The sequence below is a fragment of the Parasteatoda tepidariorum genome, chromosome X1, assembly GCF_043381705.1.
Source record: "Parasteatoda tepidariorum isolate YZ-2023 chromosome X1, CAS_Ptep_4.0, whole genome shotgun sequence".
Lineage (NCBI taxonomy): Eukaryota > Metazoa > Arthropoda > Arachnida > Araneae > Theridiidae > Parasteatoda > Parasteatoda tepidariorum.
The window spans coordinates 70,894,901-70,920,253 of record NC_092214.1 but is presented as its reverse complement, the minus strand read 5'-3'; the positions used below and the strand labels follow the sequence as shown (position 1 = coordinate 70,920,253).

At 29.0% G+C, this 25,353-nt stretch overlaps 1 protein-coding gene across 1 annotated transcript in view; it reads right to left on the bottom strand.

Moving 5' to 3' along the window:
* Positions 1–22,520, bottom strand: part of LOC107455454 (Smad anchor for receptor activation) — a 46,915-nt gene extending 24,395 nt beyond the window's left edge. The window contains exons 1-9 of the mRNA XM_043040685.2: positions 22,270–22,520; positions 17,031–17,097; positions 11,943–14,132; positions 11,728–11,867; positions 8,664–8,775; positions 6,659–6,898; positions 2,216–2,362; positions 1,743–1,856; positions 743–796 (exon numbers count right to left, since the gene is read on the bottom strand). Coding sequence (XP_042896619.1) covers positions 743–796; positions 1,743–1,856; positions 2,216–2,362; positions 6,659–6,898; positions 8,664–8,775; positions 11,728–11,867; positions 11,943–14,132; positions 17,031–17,088 — 3,055 coding nt within the window. The 5' untranslated portion in view covers positions 17,089–17,097; positions 22,270–22,520. The remainder of the gene's footprint in view (positions 1–742; positions 797–1,742; positions 1,857–2,215; positions 2,363–6,658; positions 6,899–8,663; positions 8,776–11,727; positions 11,868–11,942; positions 14,133–17,030; positions 17,098–22,269) is intronic.
* Between the last annotated feature and the right edge of the window lie 2,833 nt (positions 22,521–25,353).

Here is a 25,353-nt window from a genome sequence, read left to right as displayed (position 1 = left end):
CGTAAAACATTTCAGCGCTTGCATCGAGAGTTGTGTGAGGCTGTATCCTTTCTTTCAGCCCTGTCAGATGCAGGTCGTGTAAGGACAGGCGGAATGGTGGAAGAAGCTATATTGGATATGTGTTCTCTTCAGATATATTGAAGTTCGTGATATGCCTGGTGCGTTTCAAAATGTTTGCCAATCTTTTTTTCGCCATTGTACTGCGTGCACAGCTGCTGCCGGCCACTGTTTTGAACCCTTATTGTAATCACATGCCATTAAATTTGCTTTTATAACTTAACTCCATAGTTCTGTATGTTTTTGCCTCATATAAGAACATAACTTTTGACGCCCTCTAACAGCTTCGCGTTTTGTTTTTGACCATGCATTCTTTGACAAAAATTGTTTGCTTGGGTGTGTATTATCACTTCCTAAAATTTTGCCCATCTTTCATGAATCACCCTGTATATATATATATATAGTTACGAATTACTTAGCAATTAGCAACTGAATCACGTGAAGATTACACACTTGAAAGAAAAATTTTCATATGAACCAATAATTTATTGAAGGGCTATTCAATAAAGCTCAACAAAGACAACTTTTTCAACATAATAATTAATATTGTTCTTTCTTTAATAAATAACATGTACTGGAAAAAAACCTGTTTCAAAATGTTTTTACCATTGCCAATTTTAGAAAAACATGACTTTAATGTTACCTATTTTCTTACCAGCTTAATGAAAATAAGAACATATATTACCTTGCATTAATTGAAAAACATAGTTCCAATTAACATTTTCATCCTTTTCATGGCCTGAAAGAAAATATAAATAAAATTATAAAATCACATATTTATTAGAAATAGCATAAACTGAGTATCTGCTAAATCTAGAGTTTTTCAATGCATGATTTTTCATGACTTCTACCGAACACTTCCAATGATTTATACAGGTTAATACTTTATTACTCAATATAGTCAAAAAGATCAAAATGAGTGTAAAATTCTTCCTTAAAAATAATATTGTTTTATCGAAGCAATGCTTTGCATATTTTTTAATAAGCCAAATTAAACAAAAGCAACAGAAAAGAACTGAATTATTAAACAAACCACAAAAAAATAACCCAGCAATTAAAGGTAACAAAAATACAAATTAGAACATGGAATTAAAAATATTTAATAATGTCTCTTAAGAACATTTACGAAGCAAAATTATTTTAATCTGATAAAATTCAAATATGCTATTTTCAAAAGATCAATTCTAAGGATTATGTTAATTTAATTTACAAGAAACAAAAGTATCAATATCATTCCATGTACTATCAAATTACAATAAATATAAATAAAAAAAATCAAAATAATAAAAAAAAACAATTCAAACATAAACAAAAATATTAACTTCGTAATTTTTTAAATTGAAATCATTTTTAAAATTAGGTTTTAGTAAAATGTTTAATATTTATTAGGATTAAACCATTTTTGTTTAATAATTTTTTTGCTTTAACATAAATAACAAAAATTTAATACAACTACATATAAAAAAAATATATTAACAATAAGTTTATTAAGTTTCATTGTATTAGGTAAAAGAATAATTTTATAATTAAACACGAAAACTTCGAACTATCTATTCTTTACTTTGTGTGCTTTCTTTTTAAACATTATATTCATACCATGAAAAATTGCTAAATATTTTTCCCAATTGTTTTAGGCAAACATTAACGTTTAAAGAAAATCACTCAGTTAAACTTCAGAAATGTACCTAATTGTAGCACAATTGGTGGCAATGTTCCTTCACCATCAGATACCAAAAATCTTTTCTGACTAGACTTCTGTTGAGCCTTTAGAGAAGGAGAATCAGCTTCAATAGAATCATCTGAAAATTAAGAAGCAAATTATAATGTTTAGATAGTCATCAAAACAGAGATTTAAATAAAAATTTACATTCAGTATGTCAGCCATAAGTGAAATATATTAGAAATTTGAGATTCATAGAAAAATGTTCAGATGATTGAAACAAAGATAAATAATATAAGCAATAATATCTTTCTTGCTATTAAACCTTGGATGCTACAATGCTCACATTTTTTTTTCTTTTTTAGTTTAAATATAGGAAAGAAAAATTATAAGTAACTTAAAATCAAATTTTTAAAAAAAGTAAAGTTGGAAAATTATCATTTCCGATAGAAAATTACTCTTCTCAATTTATTCTACTTTCAAATGATGTATACTAACCAGAAACTATTTTATCCATTCTTTTGCGTCCTGAACGTCTGTAAACTGGAACAGTTTCTAATGGTTCTGTTAAATCTGTTAAATCACCACCAGGTCTTATACCATCTGAAAATATAACTTGTTTCGGCTCTCTGCGACGTTTATTGCCTAAACAAGACGCATTTAAAATAAGTAGCATACATCATAAAACATATTCAATTGATTTTACACACAGTCAAAAAATAAACTATGAGCAAAAAAAATTAATAAAAATAAATAGCTGCTGCTAATGTAAAATACAGTAACCAAAAAGGATTAACTTCAAACATGATTTCTTTCATTTTTTGTACAGACTATCAAAAAAGGTTATGCATCCCTGAACTAAAGAATGCTATTAGCTACAATTGCAAAAAAGAAAAATGTCAATTAACTTACTTACTTCGTTAAATACTACATTAATTGAAAATGTCATTTCAAATCGACATAATTTGAAATAATGTTACTCAACAGAAACCTGTTTCTTTCAAAGTACTATTACATATATTATGATGTGGTACCATGCAAAAAAAAGAAATTAGCCACTCTGAACAACGTTTGATCTAATGATTGGATCTTCACATTCTAGGACTCAATATCAATTCTCTGAGGGGGTGACTTCAAATATCCCAATCAATTAGTACAGACAATATTTTAATTTTTTAAATCAGATAGAAAAACATATTTTCTCTGAATAAACATACCTTTTTTTTTGCTGACGGATTCGGATTTCTGATCCCAAAATATAAGGAGTAGCCGCAATTCGGGAAATATAATTCCAGTGATTTGGTCAGGAGAGCGGTCTAAAGTTTGAACCCCTTAATGTTAATTTTACTTTCTGCTTATTTTGCCATACCTTGAGAACTTTTTAAGCGAATTGAAAAAGTTTTGCACACAACTGTAAATTTTTTTTTATCCAAAGATAATTTCATGCAAAACACAACTTTTAGTAAAAACCTATCATTTTTATATTATATTATTTCCAGACGTGCCAACCTGGGAAAATGAAAAAAGAGGAGGCTTTTGTAAGGAAGAGAAAAATGATCACGCAAGAGTTAAACATGCAAAATAAGACACATAAATTTTAAAAACAACACTTTTGTCTTAAGGGAGACTTTATTTAGTACATAATTAATAATTCAAATAGTCATTCATATTGTTAAAATTATATATCAAAATTAAACAACTGTCAATATTAATAACAAATAATTGTCAAAATTAAATAGTAACAACAACAAGAAAATTCGCTTAGTTAACCATAAATTGATTCAAGCTAGTGATCATTTATTTATAAATAAATAAATAAATGGCCTAAACTACCTGTTATTTTTAAAAAATATAATAAATAAAAGTTTAGGAAACTAAATCAATACCTTTCTTTAAATGAAAAATTAGAAACTTCATTTTTAATTAAAAATATATTAGATTAAAGATCAAAATTTTTAAGGAATTATAAAATGAAAACTAATAAAAAAAATTTTAATTATTATTATGATTGACAATGGCTGTTTTAGCTCTTTTAAAAAATTCATCATCAAACTTCTGCTTATAACAGGGTTCAGAAATTCTAGATTTAACAGTGATTAAGTTTTCCAAGTTTTTTACTGACATTGAAGATCTAAACTGTGTGTGAGCTTTGGTTACTAAACTGAAAATGCGCTCACACTCAGCATTGCTATGGGGAATTGCCAAAATTGATAGCATAAATTTAGACAACATAGCATATTTATTTTCAAATACAACAGATAATTTTGCCCATTTAGAATCCATCCGCTCTTCAGACTGAACACAATCAATAGATTCTAGTTGCAAAGAGCTAAATTGGGACTGCAAACTGTCCAACACTGAATCTTTATCACCCCCTAAGATTTGCAACAACTGAGGAAATCTATTAATAAAAAATCTAATGCTGGAAAAAGATGTAGTTTCCACATTGTCTAGATTTGCAACTTCTGCATTAATAACGACCTCATCATTATAAGGAAATTTTTGTCGCATGTAGTCACAAACCTTTACAAAATATTTCCTAACATCGCAATAAAAAGAATCTTTGTCTTTTCCTTTCAAAGTCTCAACAATAGTTAAAGTGGAATGTCCAATTACTAGGTCACAATCATCTTTCTGGTTCTCTCGAAGATAAAAGTTGACATCCAATAAAGAGCTTTTGGATTGACTTTTTACTATATTGGGTAGCATAAATTTAGATAAAATATCCTTGAAAAGGTTATTCATTAACTGCCCCATGACATGAATTTTGGGAATGTTACTCTGCAATTGCAAATTTAGGTTTTCAAATAGAGGAACTATAAATAGCAAGAAGTGTACAAAGGCTTTATTTAGGTCTGAAGACAAAAACATGAAGATTCTTTCTTCTCTGGAAAGAATTTCATTCTTTGCTGAAAAGTCCTCTACCTTTGGTTTTTTTGATGGAGGAGGCATAACGTTGTCATCTTCTCTTTTTTTTATTATCTTTCTTGCTTCATTGTGAGAGAGGTTACTCTTCTTCTTTGGAATGACATAATTGGGAAGGGCAACACTTGGAGTGCTCTTCACTTCTTCTTTAAAAAAAGAAGTTAGCGGCTCCCATTGCTGTAAAACTCTGGACAGACAACGTCCAACAGATAACCATCGAGTACCTACATGTTTCAATATTTTACGTACCTCCGTACTATGTAATTCTTGGAATTTCTTAAGACGCTCCTTGCGCTTAACACTTTTTTCCAAATAAAAAAATATATCCACAATATATTCTTCGATATTTATTGGCAAGCACTTTGCCCCTTTTTCAGCTGCCAAATTTAAAAGATGGCATAAGCATCCTTGCACAAATAAGTCTGGAATGTCTTTAGTAAGCATTCCTGCCACTCCATTTTTTTTCCCTGTCATCACAGGAGCATTATCCACACCTAAAGCTAAGCAATTTGCTAAAGGTATTTCATTAGAAGTCAAAGTATCTAAAATGAGTTTAGATATATTTACACCAGTGGCATCTCCCTCCAAAGCAGGCACAGATATCAAACATGAGTCAATCAGTGTTTTCTTCTCATCATAGAAAGTAGCAACAATTGGAAACAATTTGCTGTCACCCTTGTTGCTTCCATCAGTAGAAATGGAAAACACGTTGCTTTTTAGCAGATTAGTAATTTCCAATTTGTTGGATCTTGCCATTTCTCCAACAATCGCTGTTGTTTTTGTTCTCGCACAGCTATACTCCTTGGCAATCTTGCTGTCTGGGAACATATTCCGCATTAGGGGACCAACATGGTCGGCAACATTGATGGGAATATTATGTTCCACAATAAATGATGTGAAGAGCGCCTCTGCGCGGATTGCAGAATTATCATTTTTTTTCACAGAAAAATCAATTTTTTTATTCTCTGTGCGTATCCTCTGATTATCGACATGTTTCTGTCTCGAAACATGAGCGGATATGTCGCCTTTGCCTTTATGCATTATTGAAAAATCCACTGAACAAAACGTGCAGAAGGCATAATTTGATCCTTTTTTAGAAGGAATGATTCCTGGAAATTCTTCCGAATACGATTGGTTAAAAGAAGTTAAATACTTCTTATTAACTTTTTTCGCCGCCATAATATATATCCACGCAGAAAACTGACTTAAGAAGTCATAAAAATCAACGCTCGTGCATAAAAACAAACTCCGATTCCAAGTTGCTGATATTGACTTCTCTTCACTTCACAGTACAACGAAAGAGATCCGAAAATAATTTCTCAGTGTATACAGCGAACTCTCTTGCTTCCAAAAGCAGCCAATCGCAAAGCAGTTTTCACAAAGAGCAGCCTGACTCAGCACTTATTCTACTAATAGCAGACGCAGAAAGGAAAGGTGAAATAGCGCTCTTGATTGGCCGATGAACGTCACCACTCAGGCCACGCCCAGCTCTGAATTGCGTCAGAGCTGGGCGTGGCCAGAGTGGTGACGCAATTGAGACGGATATGGAAGAAAATTTCGTTCAGCGTGATAAAAGCGGAGATTTTCGAGAAAATCCCGGAGGAGGAAATAACTTTCAAAAACCCGGAGTCTCCGGCCAAAAGCCGGAGGGTTGGCACGTCTGTATTTCATACTAGTCGAAAATTCTATTTTGAATTGTAAAGTATACAATTTTTATATAATTTTCAAGAATGCATTTTATAAGGCAAAATACAAAAATTTGAGTAAAATTGGTTGAATAAATCCTGGGAAATCGAATTTTAAGTACAAGACTTTTCTAAATTTGATAAAATTTAGAAATTTAAAATTTTTAGATTTAAAACTGTTAAGAATATGCTAAAAAATCAACTTTTTTTAGACCAACACTATATACTCCATAATAAGAAAGTAAAAATAAATTTATTTAATATTTTTATAAATCAATGCATTTACACTATAATAAATGATAAAATAATCTATTATAAAATAAAGACACACCTCGTTTCAAAACTCCTATGGGGACCATTACAGTTGGGGGTGGATTTGGCCCAGATAATTCCATTTGTTGAAGTGGTGGAATTGTTGAACAATAATCATCAGGATTATTGGGATGAGGTCTCCATATTGTTTTGTCTCCAGGTTTAGAAGAAGTTTGAACCAAATCTGTTAAGTTTGGACTACTTCCACTTGAATTAGACACTGAATCTGGAGAAACTGGTATTTGATCATTCTGAACAACTGGAAAAACAAGATGAGAAAAAAGAAAAGATGTAACAAACCTATAACAAAATATATAGGCATTTCCAGAGCCAGCGTAAATTTCAAAGAAAAAATAAGTTAAAAATGCACTGTCTTCAAAGATTTTAATACAATTTGCATGTAAAATGAAGTATGTTTTTGAACTTAGCCTCTTGTTTAGAGTTCATTGGCAAGCAAGACATTTCTAATCCAGCTCCATCCAATTTCAAAAAAGAAAAAATAGCAAAATTTTCTATCTCAATCAAGCATTTGAATAAATAAATTGTTTTTTTTTAAATATTTTTGGAAAGGAATGAGACACAAGAACAAATTTTGAAATAATTTTATTTTATAAAGAACAAAAACATACTTTGTGTGAATCAAAATAGACGTAAGTAAATTATTCATTAATATTAGTTCATTGATATTAGTTCATTTATTAACCAAATATTATTAATGAATTTCATCTTATTCTACTGTTTAAATAAATTATTGTTGATTTAAAAAATACAGTAAATACAAGTCCGACTACTTGTAAATCTCAATTAATCGGAATATTCAGAAGTTCATAAACAAAAATTATTTTTTTAAAAAAAAAATTTTTGAACAAAAAATCAATTAGAACTTTTGAAAAACTACTGTACTGTAATCATTCCCTGATCAATCACTATGCCTTACCCCCACTTCAAATTTTTACACAATTACATAATTTTCATTAAATCTCAATATAAACAGATTTTACAGGCTTTAGTTTGCTTGATACCTACAATATTTTAATAAAATATGCAAGCAGGATAAAAATATAAATATTCCAAAAAGAAAATTGAGTGGTAATGACACGTGAAAATAACACCTTGAGATTAACCAATCTTGAGATTTTGATATACTATACTATAGTTTTCAAACTGAAACTATACTATATAAGATATTTGAGACTTAGTTATATTTAGTTTCAATGTATCATATTTTTGCTATCCAAACGAACAACGTCCTATCTTACAAATCTATTTTTTTCAGAAAATAACCTTATATGCATGAAAATGATGCAATTTTTGGAAATTTAAATTTCATAAATATTTCTGCAGAAAAGACTTAAGTTTTCAGAACAAAAGTAATTCTTAAAAAAATGGTTCTAATGAAATTTTAAAAACTGTGTCATTTTATTCTTTATTATAACGAATTTTAACACTACTAATCAAACTCAAAAATGAAATTTTGCTTGCTTACAGAAAACAAAACCATCTTGCGTTGCTATATAAGGAAATGATGGCATAAATGAGAGGAAAGGTGTAGATGATCAATAAAATGTTTAAAGTTATTTGTTTATTATTAAACTGTCTAATTTAAAGCTACTTTAGAACCATAGAGGTACTTGTAGTATAATTATACAGTATTGGTCAATAATTGAAGCAAATTTAAGAATGTAGTTAATTTCAGTTAATAAAGCTGTTTTTAAAATATTTTGAATTCTTAACAGTAATAGGTATTTTTTCAAGACATTTTCTTTCTCACAAATGTTAAGTACATTGAAAAACTATATTTAATTTTCATCAGTGCATGCAATGTTCTACCTAAAATATCAATACGCAAAATAAATTTTTGATACATGGTTTCAGACGTGATGATTTTTTTCTCTCTTTCATTCATGGCTAAGATCAACAAAAACATTCCCTGCATTGCTACATTACATATATTCATATAAAATTAACATAAAACATTGGCAAAAACTTCTTGAAATTTCACAAAAAATTATCTTAAAAATTACCCATATTATTATATCCAGATGTCAAAATTTCAGCACATGGTTGACATATTCTGTCTTCTTTATTCATGTAAGCCAAATGTGCTCGCTGGTTACAACATCGTGAGCATAAAACCTAAAAAAAAATTATAAATTAAATCTTTAAACGATTTCTACATACTCCTAATAAAAATAACTTGTTTTTGTGACAAATGTTAAATTTTATAATTAATATCCTATTTTAATATGCACATATAGTAATAACACTAAATCTATCAACAAAAGACGCAGCTGTATAGGCTGCTGATGCCAAAGGCTTTCTGCACACACAGATATTGTTACCATAATTTTTCAGAGATACGTCATAGCGTTTATGATTTTAAACTTTACATTTTCGTATGGGCAGTTTATTTAAAGCAAAAACCTATCTAGTAATTTTTTCTCCTTTTCTTTCTCCTGAAATTGAAACTTTATTTTGTTGAATTAATTCTCGAGAACTTCATTACCATCATTTTCCTTTTTATCTCCCACGGCAATCTACTTTTATATTTTAAGAATGCAATTGAAAAACACATGCAATGCAGGTAAGTAACAGGTCGCAAGAATGTAACAAAGGCATGGTGTAAGGAATGTTTTACCCCTCAGGGTTGACAAGTTTTTGACAATTGACACTGTTGTATCTGTTTCAACCATGGTTTTATCCATCATGTCAAAACTCCTTTTGACATAGTTCTTGACAATTGTCATAAATCTAAAATTTTACTACAAGGATAATTATAACCTATTTTAAATAAGTATTTATAAATAAACATACATGTAAAATTACAAGTGATCAATCATAATTTCGAATTACTTTCACACTAAACTCCTTTTGCTTTGACAATTACTGTAAAAAAAAAAAAAATTTGGTGTAGAAAATATTAAATTATACATAAAAATGTGTAAAATTGCAATTTATCCAATCCATTAATTTGTTAAATTACTGAAAATAAAAATACAAAAACAATCAGCTTATGAAAAACGCTGAACAATAATCTCATTTATCATATGTAAAATCAATTTTCATTTACTTCCATTTTAACTCATCCTTTCCCCGAAGCATGCGATTACAAGAAAAAAAATAGTTTTGAAGTTCCTGCACTCTGAGTTCATTTTTCAGGTTTTGTAAGAATAGGACAGAAATTCATACTATTTTTTCAATTGATGCAAAGCTGTATAGAGTAAAATGTACATGTACTAAAACTACTATAACATAATAAATTATCATTTAGTTAGAAAACTTATTCTAATAGCTGTACTGAATATTGAAAGTAATTTAATTAAACCCTTGAATTGGTTGACTAAAAAAATTATTAACTAATTTAAAATTTCAGAGCCTTATGTTTCTTATAAATGTTTCTTTTTAAATCAAAATTTCCCCAAAAATTTTAGTATTTTTTTTTTTTTTTTAGCACAATAATTTTTGTAAATATTTTTGAAAAATAAAATTTCTATCAGAAAAAAATTCATTTGATTTTACATAATTCTTGACAAAATGAGCATATGTGTGATAAAATAATAGAAATTAAAATACAATTTAACCATAATAATGTATTTTATTAAATTTAAGGTCCCACTTAAAAAAAATTAAGGAATTCAAACAAATAAATACACAAATTGACGTATAATGTTTTTTTAAAAAGGAAAAATTTTGCTAAGTCACAAATTTGTTAACAAAAAATTTTATAGATTAGATCAAATATTTCCCCCATGGTTGCTAGGATTTCCCCAAAAAATTCATTAATGCAATCAGATATTCTGTTCCCCTGCATATAAGTAATAACAAATATTGAGAGCCAAACAAGAAAATTTTTTAATTTAGATCAGGTCACTTGGTGATCACTTTAATTTCACTTAAATCTAAAAAATCTACCTAAATTGTGACATAAAAGAATTAAAATCAATATTTAGACTGATAATATATAACAACTCATAGTTATAAGAATAAGTATGAGTTAATATAATTAAGAATTTTGAATGAGTGAAAACAATTAAGAATATAATAGATATCTTAAGAACTACGTAATTTTTTGTGAAATACAAAGCCCTTTTTAGCTCATAGTTGCTTTTTTTTAGGATATAGTGCCCTTCTTAATTTCAAGTGCCCCGCCTCTTTTAAGGGCCAGAATAAACCCTGCTCAAAGAACCACCGACTTCTTGTTGTGCCATATGGCTAATATTCGATTCAATATGAAATTTAAAGACACAAGATCAATATTTGTGCCATTAAATTTTATATTGTTCCTAACTTAATGATATTTACATTCAAAATAGGGAATCTCATTGGTTAAAATTACTTGATCACTAAGTGGAAAATTTGACCTAATTCAATAATTAGACTGGCAACATTTTAGTCAAAATGTATCATATAATTTGAAATAAAACGTGATACTTTTTTTATGTTATTTATTTTCTGTTTTTTTTTTTACATAACAGCAATTTTAACCTATACAAGTGAAAGTAGTCCAAACTGAAGAGAGCAGCTGATACCAATTTCTTGCCCAAAAATTTATCAAAAACATATCTTAATAGAATTCTTCAGATTTTTAAAACCCTTCTTTAAAGATAATAATGACGAATCCATTTGTTAGTATAACATTTTATTATATTAAATTTTCACATTTATTCTTTTTTATTTTCTTATATTTAATATCTATTAAATTATTTATAATCTGAATTTAAATTGAAGATTTATGAGAATGTTCTCTATTTGTCTAAAATATTTAAGTTAACTTTTAGAGATTACAAATTATAGACAAGGACATATACCCACCATCCCTCATGACAACACTACCAATGACTTGCCCCTAAAAATTTTAAATTTTTTTAACAAGCACATAACTTTCCACAAATTATACAATCATAAAATGTTTTCAAGATATTAACTTGTGAAAAGTGAAAAAAAAATATTTATTAGGAAATATCTATTTGAATACAATTTAACAATAACATTTAGAAAGAAATTCACCTCATGGTTGATCACTGCTAGAAACATATGACATTATAAAGTATAAATGAACTTTTCCTTTAGCATGTTATTGTGACATACCTTTCCACAAGCTCGACAATGATGTCTTCGTCTAATTACAGTAAATTTCATTGCACAATGCATGCAATTAGCGGCCTCTGAATCAGGAATCCAGTAGGGTCTAATAAACCCAATTTGTTGCTGCTGTTTTACACATGGAACTGAATAAAATAAATGGAAAAAATTAAAATTCTTGTCATGAGAGTATTTAAATTAAGAGATAGATGTAGACATACCTTCTGAAGTTAATTCATCTATTGGCGTAACAGGAGAACCATTTTCAACAAGTTGATCAGAATTTTCATGGTCCAAGCACAAATCTTCTTCCACAATTACTTCTGCTGCAGAAAGTTGAAGAGAAGGAAGATTAAGAGAAGTTGGACGTTGTAAACGAAGTGAAAGTTCATCAACTTTTATATCACTATCAGTTTTTAAAGCAATATTTTCCTCTAAATCAACATCGTCCTCTTTCTGAACTAATGCATCCGAAGAAACAGAATTTGATTCTAAAATAATAGATTGAGACACTAAATCTAGCTCATTTTCTAAACAAGCAGAGATACTAATCTCAAGTTCATTGATAATGCCTTGATTAAGTACATCATTATCAACAGTGGGTCCATCACAAGCTGATAGAGCATCTTCACTAGAAAACTTTTCTTCATTTACATTATTTAAAACTGGAAGATCCATTTTAGGTCTTGCTCCAGTGAAGCTTATTTCTTCTTCACTATTTAAGGTTCCATTTGATGGTATATGACTGATTTCATTTAAATCAAAACTTTTATTTTCTTCACATTTGTTGTTTTGAAGGGAGGACACAGAGCCCTTTAAGGAAGTCTTATCTTGACAATTCTTAATGGATTCATTATCGGATAAGACTGTTTGATTACAGCCAAACTGTACAGCATTTGATGAGCTAGAAGACTGATTGTCAGGTACTTCTGAGGGGCTATTACCACTTATATCTTCTTGAGAACTAACACCAGAATCATCATCCTGACTAATATTGGGAGAATCATAAACATGTTCAATTTCACACATTTTCCAGGGTTCAGTTTTAGGAACATATGAAGTATCTTTCAAAGAAACAGCCTCTTCAAGATCTTTTTGTTCACCAGACATTAGTGATTCTTTTTCATCAAACTTTGTAACAGGAACCAAATAATCTTGAACAAAACTCTCTGTATGTGAATCGCAACTTTGATTTACAAGATTTAAGTCAGAGAGAATATTACTAGCACTGTGTCCAGTAGGAATAACATTTTTATCAATAGCCTCACTCATATCAGAACAATTAGGAACACATTCATCTTCCTTCAAAATTTCAACTTTAACTTTCTCATCATTCATTAAAGAAGACATAGATTCATTCATTGATGTTATATCAGCCAAGCATTCGAAACTATCCGTAACAATAGATATTTTAGGTTCAGAGATATCATTTTCAGCCTTAATTATGTTTTCTTCCAAATTACCATTACTTGTAATAAATGGTGTGGAACTTGAACATTCTAAAGAATCATTTACACTTAACTGAGTCATAAATTTGGAAGTAACTTCACTTTGAGAATTTTCTTTATTCATTTCTAGAGTCTCCTCTTTAGAATTCAAAGAAATCTCTTGAACTGCAGTCTCAATTGAGCCTTCAGGTTCTTTGGAATTAGAAGAAAAATAGTCTTTTTCAGAACATTCAAGAAACATATCACTAGCAAAACATTTTTCTACCTCAAGCTCAGACTGCATTATATTTTGTCTACTCTCAGAATTTAGAGAGTAACTTCTGTCATTCAGATCATTAATCTTCACAGACTCAGCCAACATCTTAGATTCAGATCTATGAGTAATATTTGTAACAGTAAATTCACTTTGTTCAAATTCAGGTTGGGATATATTATTTAATTTAGGGGAAATTTCCTCTACAGACACGCAAAGCACTTCATCTTCTAAATTACATTCATTCTCCACACATGCAACAGAATTAACAATGGATGGATAACTATCAGTAGAAATTACATGATTACTAAAATTGCTGGAATCAACAGGCTTGTAAAATATATCAAAATTTAAAAGCTTAGAGTCCTTGTTGTAAGCAAAATTAGACACATCTTCTTTATCATTGGATGTACAATTATAACATAGTTCCAAAGTTTTATCTTCAAGAGGTTCTCCCACATTAGAGTTAGATAAAGTTGAACTGTCTAAGAGAAATTTGAGATTTTTATTTTGTTTATCAATACAGTCATCTGAAATCTGACTCAATTGATTATCAAAACAAGAATCTGAATTTATAGAAAAAGGTAATAAAGCATCATCAGTTCTAGAGATGGCATGTGATTTCTCCACACTCTGTGATATCTCATTATAATTCTTTAAGTTTTCTCTGGTTGAAGATACAACAGACTTAATGATATTTGTTTCCAGAGCTGAAATAAAAAAAATGCCAGACTTAAGTCAAAATATAATATATAATAAATAATATAAGTATAAAAATAACAATTAAAAATAAATAAGATTAAATAAAATTTTAACACTATTATTAAACTAAAATATTCTAAAGGTACAAACACAAGATATAATCACAGTTGCACAACTCCTGTATTTTCCATTAAATGAGATTGGGATTCTCCAATGTGATTACAGAAACCTGCGATATTTGAGTGATGAAAAATTATTTAAGAGTGAGGCAGTTATGGCTGGCTTTTATATTGTTGAGTGAACTGATTTCAAATATATTATATTTTTTTCCAAATCACATAGGGAATTTTCACAGAATAAGCTTGAATATAAAGAGAAAAATGCCCTTTACACATTCCGGGGCGGGGGGGGGGGAAACTAAATTAGGTACTTAGGTGTTGTCAACTAGTTTCACCAAATCGGAAAATGAATTTGGGTGTGGTTCAAAACTATATATTTTCTCATTTTATTGCATGCCACAAGTTATAATTCGTAGTTGCGTATTTCTTTATAATCAATTATTAAGTAAATATAAATTTGGAAGATACCTAAATGACTAAGACGCAGACTGGGTGAAAATGGTCGATGGGATAATACACAAGTTCCCTAAATTATTACTAAAACACCTAACATATTGTTTCTAATGTATAATTTTTACCCCGAAAAGAATGAGATCAAACTTCAAATCTATAGAAATAAATAAAAAGTTGAGTTTCATGCATAAAAAGAACAATTTTGTAAATATACCTATTTATGTCTGACACTGCTATATAGATAAGTAAGACATTGTTTTTTAAGTATTTTTTTATTATAAATCCATTAAAATAAAAATTAAATAAACAAAATTTATAGTTTTGAAACTTAAAGGGTTTTATCTATAGATGGATATAAATCAAAAGTTATAATTTCAATAGATAAACCCCATGTTCTTCCAAATTATTAGTTCTCTCAACTTGATTTTGTTTTATTGGATTTAAATAAATAAAAAAGTACATAAGAAACAATGCCTTACTTGTCTAGAAGGCATTGGTTTAATTCAATTCAGTGAATTTAAATACACTGGGGAAAAAATACAATCATTTGTCGAGATAAAGAAATTTAAGTTTCTTCCTATGAATAGGAGCAAAATGAAAAACTATGCTAGAATGTTATGCTATGCTATGCTATGAAACTATGCTATGTTAGAATCAACTATTAGTATTTTAACAATTTCTACAAACAGAGGCTAGTGTCATAACTGATATTATGCCACAAAACGGTATCAGTATTTACAAGTGAAAAAATTTTAAAATTGGATACAGTTATGAAACATTAAAAGTGAAAGAAAACTTCTATGGTAAAAATATTTATATCAGGATTTATTTCAGATTCAGGATGAGCTAGAGGAAAATAATACCACTGATTTAATGCAACAATTATTCCTTGAAATAAAAAAAATTAGTGGTGAAGAAAAAATTAAATTTAGAGAATAATTTGAAGTTCAAATAGGATATTTAAACTTCATACAGCTTCGTGTTTTGATATAGCTTTATTGAAAAAATTAACATGATAAAAATAAATATCACTAAAAAATATTTTAAAGTAACAGACTTATGAAGCACTTTTAAAAATTAAAAAGCACTATTATTCGAAGATCAGCAAATCTTTTGTGGAAAACATTCTTTTTCTCTGTTTTAATCCTTGCGGCAAAATTGCTGTGACACAGCAACATTGTCACAAAATATTATGGAGCTTTTCTTGCAGAAAGCTTTTTAATTTGGGAAACAAAAATTTTTAGTTTTCTTTTCAGCAGAATTTTTCAAAACTTTTTTTTTTTTGCAAAGTAGTTTTCAAAAGATTACTTTTCTTGTGTATTTGAAGGGGAAGATATGCTCATGAGGAAGAAATGCTATGAATTTTCACTCTGTTTTTGAAATTCTGATGTTTTTGATTTTTCAGTTATTGCTATTGATATTCTAGTGAGTTTTTCAAAACACCGATATTATTCCGAAGCGACATGCAAAATTTGAATAATGTATTTAGGTAATCACTTTTTGACAAGCTCAATTTGCATTGATATCATTGTAAATCCATGCAGTGTTTCAATTGTTATTTCCACAGTTACTGCTACAAATTTTCACGTTTTTTATTTAAACAAATCTTGATGTTTTAAAAACAATTTAATTACGACATGTGAGATTCAAATTGTGCATTTGATTACACTTTTAATGCGACGATTCAACTGAGTTTTTTAACTTTCCATTAGTTATTGTACTAATTTCAAAAAAAAATTTTAAATTCCAGTATTTTTCATTTGATATTATTACAACACAAGATATTCAAATCGCGCATTTGTGTCAATATGTGTGCTGTAGAGGTTTGTCAAAAAAGGCCAGAAAAAATTCTGTGACAGGAATTTGATCAATTTAAATAAAAATATGAGAATTTAAATACAAGTAAAACGAAATCTAAAGATATGCATATTTTAACCCAATAGCTTTCGAAGAAATTTACAATTAATCTTTGTGAAAACTGTACTTTGAGTCTTGTCAAACTTAAAAGCTAAATTAAACTTATTGGAGGAGAGGTATTATTAGTCGCAAGTCGAGAAGAAACAAAATTAAAAACTGATATCAAAAATATTTTACATAATTTTGTAATTTAAATTAATTTATTTAAAACAAATCATATTTTTCACCTTATGAGAGAAAAATAAAAACAATAAATACGATTATAGAATTTCAGAAGCTCTAGTTGACAAAATTTTTGACCAAAAAAAACTATAAAAAATTTTTTGTGCTCTACCATATTCTGAGACAAGTGCAATCTTACTCAAATGCCATTTTTTATACAATAAACAATAAAAAATACAGCAAGCTTTAACTTACCCTCATTTTCCTCAAACTCATCAAGAACTTTATCAATATCTATTGCATATTTCTCCATGCTTTCAAGCTAAATAAATAAGATTTAAAAAAATTTATGGCTAAATAATAAATATTGGATAATGAAAATAATTTAATAATTGGGTAAAAGATTGAATTTCTTAATGTTACATACACACTCACACAATAAAAATATAGATTAGAGAAGGAGAACAAAACTCACTTAAAACTCCATCTTTTTCATAAAAAATTTAACTATTGGTCTTTTTGAAAAATACTTCAAAGATTTTACCTCAAAGATGAATTCCTTATGTTGTTAATTTTAATAGTGATACACTACACATTTAACCATAAAGAAGTAACACTACTTGTGCTGATGCATACAAATATAAATCCAATATAATATCTAATTCAAAAATTTCCAGTTGTCATTTTTAAGTAAGTCTTGCCCAAACTTGTTTTCAGAGGTTTATTTTCTTGATACTTATCACATTTGCATTTAGGAAGAGGGGAAACAAGAAACCCTCCCAACACTAAATTTAAATTAGAAAAAATTATCCTACCCATTAAAACTAGAGTAGATTTCTTTTGTATTATTAATTAATAAAAAGAATGTTATTAATTATTCGATATTTTCAGAGTTAGTGCATAACTTAGTTTCTTAGTCTATATATAAAGAGTATTTCTCCTATAAACTACAAAATATTGTTTTATTTTTACAATGATAAATTATTTCATTTCTCTAAAAAAAAAAATTCTCACATAAAATTTGGTCTTACATTCATAGGCATGTGCAGACATTTGTATTAAAATGGGTCATCATGAAAACCACTTTAAATTACTTAAAAATATAATTTAAAATTATTTCACTTATATTTTGCAGGACGTTTCATAAAGCCATATATACTCTGGTGTGCAAAAGTTAAAGATATATTTACAATGGACATACGAGTAAAATTATGCTTAACTTTTGACATCAGTACATATGTGTGTGTATTATATATATATATATATATANATATGTGTGTGTGTGTGTGTGTGTGTGTGTGTATATATATATATATACATATATATTTTTATCCTTGCTAAGATATAAAAAACAACGAAACAAGATTTTACAAATTATTATATCAATCAATTATAATTAAGTTGAACTTTAATTCTCAAAAAAGATTTATTCATTATGAGAATTTTTTTTTAAAATTCAAAACTGAAAAGTATTTTAAATACAAATTACTGGAAAGAAAGAAGTTTTTAAGAACACTAAAGCATTTCTAAAGTTCAATAAAATGGTTTTGATGATTTGAATTCATCCTTACAGTGATTAATTTCTATATTGACTCATCATATCTTTATGAAATTTTAGTTTTAATATGTAAATTAATTTAAAAGCTTCATTCTTAAAAGCTTTATTTTGACTTATAGTCAGTCAAGTGTTTCTTATATAGTAAAACGTGATCAGAAATTAATTTAACGATATTGTGACCCTGGGCGAAAACTTACTCATGAGCCTAGATGAGCCATGGGGATTAGTTTTTTAAAAACAAATATTAAATTGCTCAATAGGAGCATGTTTTTAAGTTCAATTAAAAACTTGTATTCAATTTTCAAAAAATATATAGTTAATTGTAAGTTTGGTAACCTCTTAAAAGTTGGAGAATGGCCTAAAATACAAGTGATGCTTTTTGAAGAACATTTTTGTTACTTTTTTTACTGTCAGTTTTCCATAAAATGTTTTTTCTTTCAAATTTGTTATGATGCAGCCTTTATTAATAGGGAGTTTTCATACTTTTTTTTTCCTTTATAGTCATTCTATCAAAACTTCTAAGATTTTCAGTGTTAGAACTTTAGATTAAGAATAAGGATTTGGATTTTTTTAACTGCTATTTTTATCAGTGGGATTTGCTATTTTTATCATATAGGATAATATTTTTTAATAGTGTTTCTGATAGATTTTTACTGTTATCACTTTTTCCCAAAAATACTTAAATAAAAACTTGAGATTTATATAATGATTAAAAAATTTTTTTTTATTTCTGATACTTATTTTTCATACTTAATTTATTTATTTTTTCATTCCTTTTTTTCAGGGATAGAAATTTGAATGTGATAGTCGGGTGCCAATGCCCCCTAAATATTTTTTCTAAGTTGCCAAAACGGTTCATCTAGGCATAATTTTAAAATTACAATTTTAACCACTATATTTATACTTTTTTTAAATCATAGTACTAAAAAATGGTTTCTAAATAATATTCTGAAAATGCATACACCAACACCTATACCTATATTTTTAAATAAAATTTAAGAACAAAATTTTCTCCAACTTTAAGGATGCAGATTTTGAATAATTTACTCTTTCTGAATATATATAAAAATTAAAAAATATTTGCATGATGCAAAACACATGAATACTCTCCAACTTGAAAAATATAACAACTAAAATTAACTTTTAACATTTACTTGATAAAGGGAATAGCTTGATTAATAAGGGGAAAGATATGATTAACTATTATTTTAAATACATTTATTATATCAAAATTAAAATGTAAATATTTTTTTATTTTAGCTTTATCATGACAAATAGTTAAAAGTTTTTTAGAGGCAGTAATTATACTTTCATTTGAAGCATAAACTATCATTTGAGCAACTTTTATGTTCTTCCAACTTTTTGAAATAACTAGTTTTAATTATGATTATCCTTTCTTAGCAAACAACGGGAATCATTTTTTTCTCCAGTTAATCTTTTTTCAGTCTTAGTGAATTCAGCTAACTTAGCCTTCATAATTTTAAAATAGCGTGATTATGAATCTCGATATGCGATTTTTAAACAGTGTGAATACGAAACCCAATGCGCGACAATTAAATAGCCTGAAAATGAATCGTGATGTGCAATTTTTTTAACAGCATGAAAACAAAACCCAATGTGTGATCCTTAAATTGCGTGAATATGAATTGCGATGTCTGAATTTTAAATCTCGGGAATACAAATTGTGATGTGTGACGACTCTTAAATTACAAGGAGACGAATCACGACAAATGATTTTTGAAGTGAGCAAATACGAATCACACATTAATTCTATTTTAGATTAAAGATATAAGAAATACTGATTTCTGGGTCAAAAGCATCATACAAAGGAAAATACTCAAGTGTTAGTCTTCGTTTTCCAGTTTGGATACCCATCAATACTCTTAACATGTGATTTGATATTCTTAACTTCTTGTTTGTCATATAGCTTGGCCAGAAGTTCTCTAGTTGAAGCAAAGTTATTTTTAAGTTTAGACATAAAAAATTACGACTCATATCTCATCCATCATAGCTCGGTCAAAAGTTTAATCGTGATAGCAAAATTATTTTAAAAATTGGGTGTAAAAAATAATGAAAGGGGAAAATTTTCCACGAGTCAAATTTAAAGCTTTTAGTGCAAATTAAAACTAACAACTGCTTATTTTGAATCCTAATTCATCCTAAAAGAGCAGTAACATGAAAAGTTGAGATTTTCCGGGCAAAATTTTGTAATGAAAATTCAGAACTTTTTTTAATCAGTCTTTTCATTACGGCTCCATATTTTAAAAGATTGTTTCTGTAAGATTTTCTCTTTACTTCTTTGTGAAAAAAAGTTATTTTGAAGAAAAAAAATTAGATTCTCAACTTTTAAGTATTGTTTCAGATTTAAGTACAATTTATCCTTTTCTTTTTTTCATTAATGGATTTTCGATGATTATGCTGCTACATTTTTTTTTAATTGTGTTTCTGACAGGCATTCATCTTGTACTGTCATTTTTCCTAAAATTGCAATAATGTATGAAAATGAGATTTTCAGGAATAAAGTTTTGTTTTAAGAATAAATGACGATTTATTTTTTTCTGTTCCTCTAAAAACTTTTCTTATAAGAAACTTATTTTTTTTCTTATTATTTATCCTATCTTTAATATTTTAATCAAAACAGAAATTCTGATACCTAATATTTCATTTCATTTCAGAATTTTTTTCTATCCTATAGAAATGTTATTTTTAAGGAATTTTTATAATGTCACAACAATTTTATTCAGTAAACACATTAATATGAAACACTGAGAATTTCAGTTATAAATAATAAAAAGTTAGAGCAATTAAATAAAATATTTTATATTCTTCTCTTGCATTTTTTACTTTATCTTCTTTAATTTATTGAAATTGATGATCTTTTATGGACAACTAATATAATTTTATCTCCCTCTAACATTATCATTTTTTGTAGGCGTCAGTTGCAATAATTTTTTGTTTTGACTAAGGTGCAGCAAATTTTTCAGAAAATGGGATAGTATTAAAAACTGAGATTTTCACCACTCACGAATCAGGAATTCTCTGATTCTTACACATTCTGAATAGTTTAGCTATCTATTAAGTTTCTATTTACTAAAAAGAACTCTTTGTTTTAAGTTTGTTCAAAATAAGGTCACATATTTGAAATACATAAAGAAAAATTTCCCTTCACTGATAAACAGAGAAAAACAATGTTATGTAGAGCTTAAAATGAAAACTAAAACAGATAAACTAAAAATTTCTTTTAAAAAACTAGGTACATACATGGATTATGGAATATACATATGGTATATACATAGGTATATACATAGATTATGGAAATTTGGCAACACTTCATCGACCAAATTATTGGGCCAAGTCTTGTGGGAAAAAACTTAATATGAAAGTACATATTCCTTTTTTGATTCCTTCTATGTTTCTTTAAACAATATGCTGTGCCTTACCTTGAATTTCCAAGACCACTAATATTTATTTTTTCATGTAATCAAAATGAATCAGTTTAAATAACTCATTTCAATAATTTTATAAGTTATACAAGTTTCAAAACGTAAAAAAAATTAATGAGGAAAAAGGCAAATAACAAGCAAAACACAATTCAGGTCTAGTCATTTAACAGATCATACTGTAAAAAAATATATGTTGAATAAGAACCGATTTGTTACTTTATTCCAATGACTGAAACAAATCTCATAAGAAACTTAACATGCTGAACGCGCAAGAAATGAACCATAATTGAATTTGTTTATCAGTAGAAATAGAATTTCCAACCTCTACTATCTTCACGGTCAGTTTCGGTTTGGATGGAGTAAATATAGCAGCAAAAATACGAATTTAGACAACGTAAAAGCACTTCTGTAAGCATGATAAAACAAAAACATGCTTTTTAAATCCAACTACATTAAAGATGAATGACATAGAACTTGCATTATATACACATACCTACTTTCCTCGTCAAGGAATATTGTTTTTAGTAAAAAACACTTAGAAGTCATTGAAACATTATATAATATAACCAACCCAAGTCTCATCCAGTTTCATTCCGAAGTGACAAAGAAACTAGTGTTTATAACGTTAATCATGTTATGAATATGTAAGGTTGTGAAGTTCACTTTCGCAATGTATTGTTTTCAAAATCTAGATGAAAACGGGAAGAAAACTACGCAATCGCTGTCACCAACTCATGCTTAGTGAAATTTCAATTTATCTTCAATAGTATTTATTATTTCTTGTAAATAATAGCGTCAATTTAAAGCTTAACTAAGGTTAAAAAAAATTATTCTGAAATCCCCGAAGCAGATTTGATATTGTCAAAAGCACAAAATAAGTATGAAATGACTTAAATTACATTAATTAAGATTTTGACACCAATGCGTCAGCGCATATTGTTCAAGCAAAAGGAACTCATTACATGGAGCATTCGCACTGTATAAGAATTGAATGCGCGATTGAGCATAAAAGCTATTCGTCCATGGGCGAGAATTTAGTCTTACATACAATTTAAAACATTCACGCGCAGTAGGATCATTTATGTGAATGCTCCAGTATGCCTAATACAACGCACAAGCGATTAAGGGTCATTCTGACTACATACGAAAATATCACGCATGCGTATTTATAGATGTGAGCGAGAACCTAATTTGTTCTCATTTGTATCTTCAAAATCGCATATATGAATTTTTCGCATCATATAAAGGTCTCTCTTATGGAACATTCTTTTTACATACGATCGCAGGTAAATGCAGCACCGAAGATCACCGAAGTCAAGCAACACTGGATGCGGTCAGTGTGCGAGTAGGTGACCACTTGGATCAGTCTGCGCAGGGACCGAGGATGTGCGGTAATGGTCCTTGCTAAACTGTTCTACCATAAAATGCTCGACTTCTAGTGCAGGCAGTCAGGCTACCGAAGCGGGGGTGCCATCCCCTCTGCAGTGGTTCAAAATTGCAGTGGCTTGTCTTCGGATCATCTTCAGGAATGTTTCCCAGACAGTTGCCAATAGCCCATTGTGCTGCTCTAGTGTGACGTAAATGAACTACAACTACCGCAAGTTCAACATTCTAACTGTAAGTAATCGTCAATCAATACGATTCATGCATACGCGTGCAGTTCTAACCATTCGCACACGTTGCTGTCTAGGGAAAACCACATGCAGTGTGAAAGCTCCCTTACACGTAGTTTGTAAATGTTCGCAAACGCGTCTCAGGTAATCTCACACAGTACTGTTGATGGAAATAAGCTACAGGTGTAAAGCAGAATGGCTACAGCGGAATGGGCTGCAGGTGGCTTAGAGCAGAGCTCTCTACCTATGGCAACACTTCGCATGCTTTCCCAATTAGCGTGTGGAGAGTCATAGAGGAAGGAAGAACGTTAATTTCTCTCTTGATTTTCATATAGATTAAAATCTTTTAAGTTGGAGAACTATATCGAACTGAAGACAGACTGTATTAAACATAGTTCTAAAAAAAAGTATCATCGAAATTTTAAAAAATATTTTTATTAAATAAGAAGGAAAAATATTACGAACAGGGAAAATATCGTCGTACATTCCTATACAACTGAAACGAGAAGGAGAGGGAAAGGAGTAGGGCTAAAGGCATGAAACCGGTCTCTCCCCAGATGGCGCATTCGAACTTTGCGATCGCCCATGGCAACACATTGCTTGCTTTCACCATTAGCGTGAGGAGAGTCATAGGAGAAGGAAATACGTTAGTTTCTGTCTAGCTCTAAAAGAAAACGTTGCGGAAATTTGAAAAAACATTTTTGATAAGTAAATGCGAAAAATATTGAAAGAGGGTTGTTGTTGTTCTTTATTTACGTCGCACTAGAGCTGCACAATGGGCTATTGGCGACGGTCTGGGAAACATCCCGGAGGATGATCCGAAGACATGCCATCACAATTTTGATCCTCTGCGGAGGGGATGGCACCCCCGCTTCGGTAGCCCGACGACCTGCGCGCGAAGTCGAGCACTTTACGGTAGCACAGTTTAACGAGGACCAATACCGCACACCCTCGGTACCTACGCAGACTGATCCAAGTGGTCACCCACCCGCACACTGACCGTAGCCAGTGATGCTTGACTTCGGTGATCTTGTGGGAACCGTGTCTTAACGATCAGTCCACTGCGGGACATTGAAAGAGGGGAAAATATCATAGTACATTCCTATACGACTGAAAAGAAGAGGAGAGGGAAGGGGGAGGTTCAAGATATGGAACTGCTATTCTCCCCAGATGGCATGTTCGAGCGTTGCGATTGCGAATAAATGTTCCCTCACAGCCTGCAAAAATTTTCAAATGCGAATGGAATTTACGAGCTAGATCATAATTGCTGAGTGTTTTCAGGTAAAATGAATTTTCCATATGCTTCATGGTGACCAGATTTCTAAGCCATGACTTGTTTACAAATCAAGGGTGACACCCATACATTTATGGAAAATATTAATTTACATGTGCAACAAAGATTTTTTAAAATTAATTACAACTAAGATAAGGCGCAGAAACGTTTTCGTCAAACTTGATTTCACTACTAAATAGTTCTGTCATATCATATGGTATTCTGCACTTGCATGTAAATGAATAAACACTTGGGAACATGCTTTCAGATTATGAAAATCAGTCAGCGAATTAAAAAAATATAATAACAATTAAAAAATAAAATCAATAATAATGAAATTAATAAAAATAGCAAGAAAAAAAACAATAAAATAATATTTTTCTTGAAAAAGAAAAAAAAAATTATATATATATATGATANTATATATATATATTCAGTGCGGCTCGGCCAACATTGAAAACGGAAATTAATAAGTTAACTAATAAAATGATAGTAATAATAATAAAAAGTCATAAAAATAGTAATGGTAAGATTAAAAGTTATAAAAATTCATTTCAAGAAAAGATTTCTATAAAAAAATTCAACTCTCGACCTTCTTCTTAATTAGCACTACAGTAAATAATAAAAATATTAACAAAATAAAATTAATATTAATAGTAATAATAACAATTTAAAATAATTTTCTTTAAAA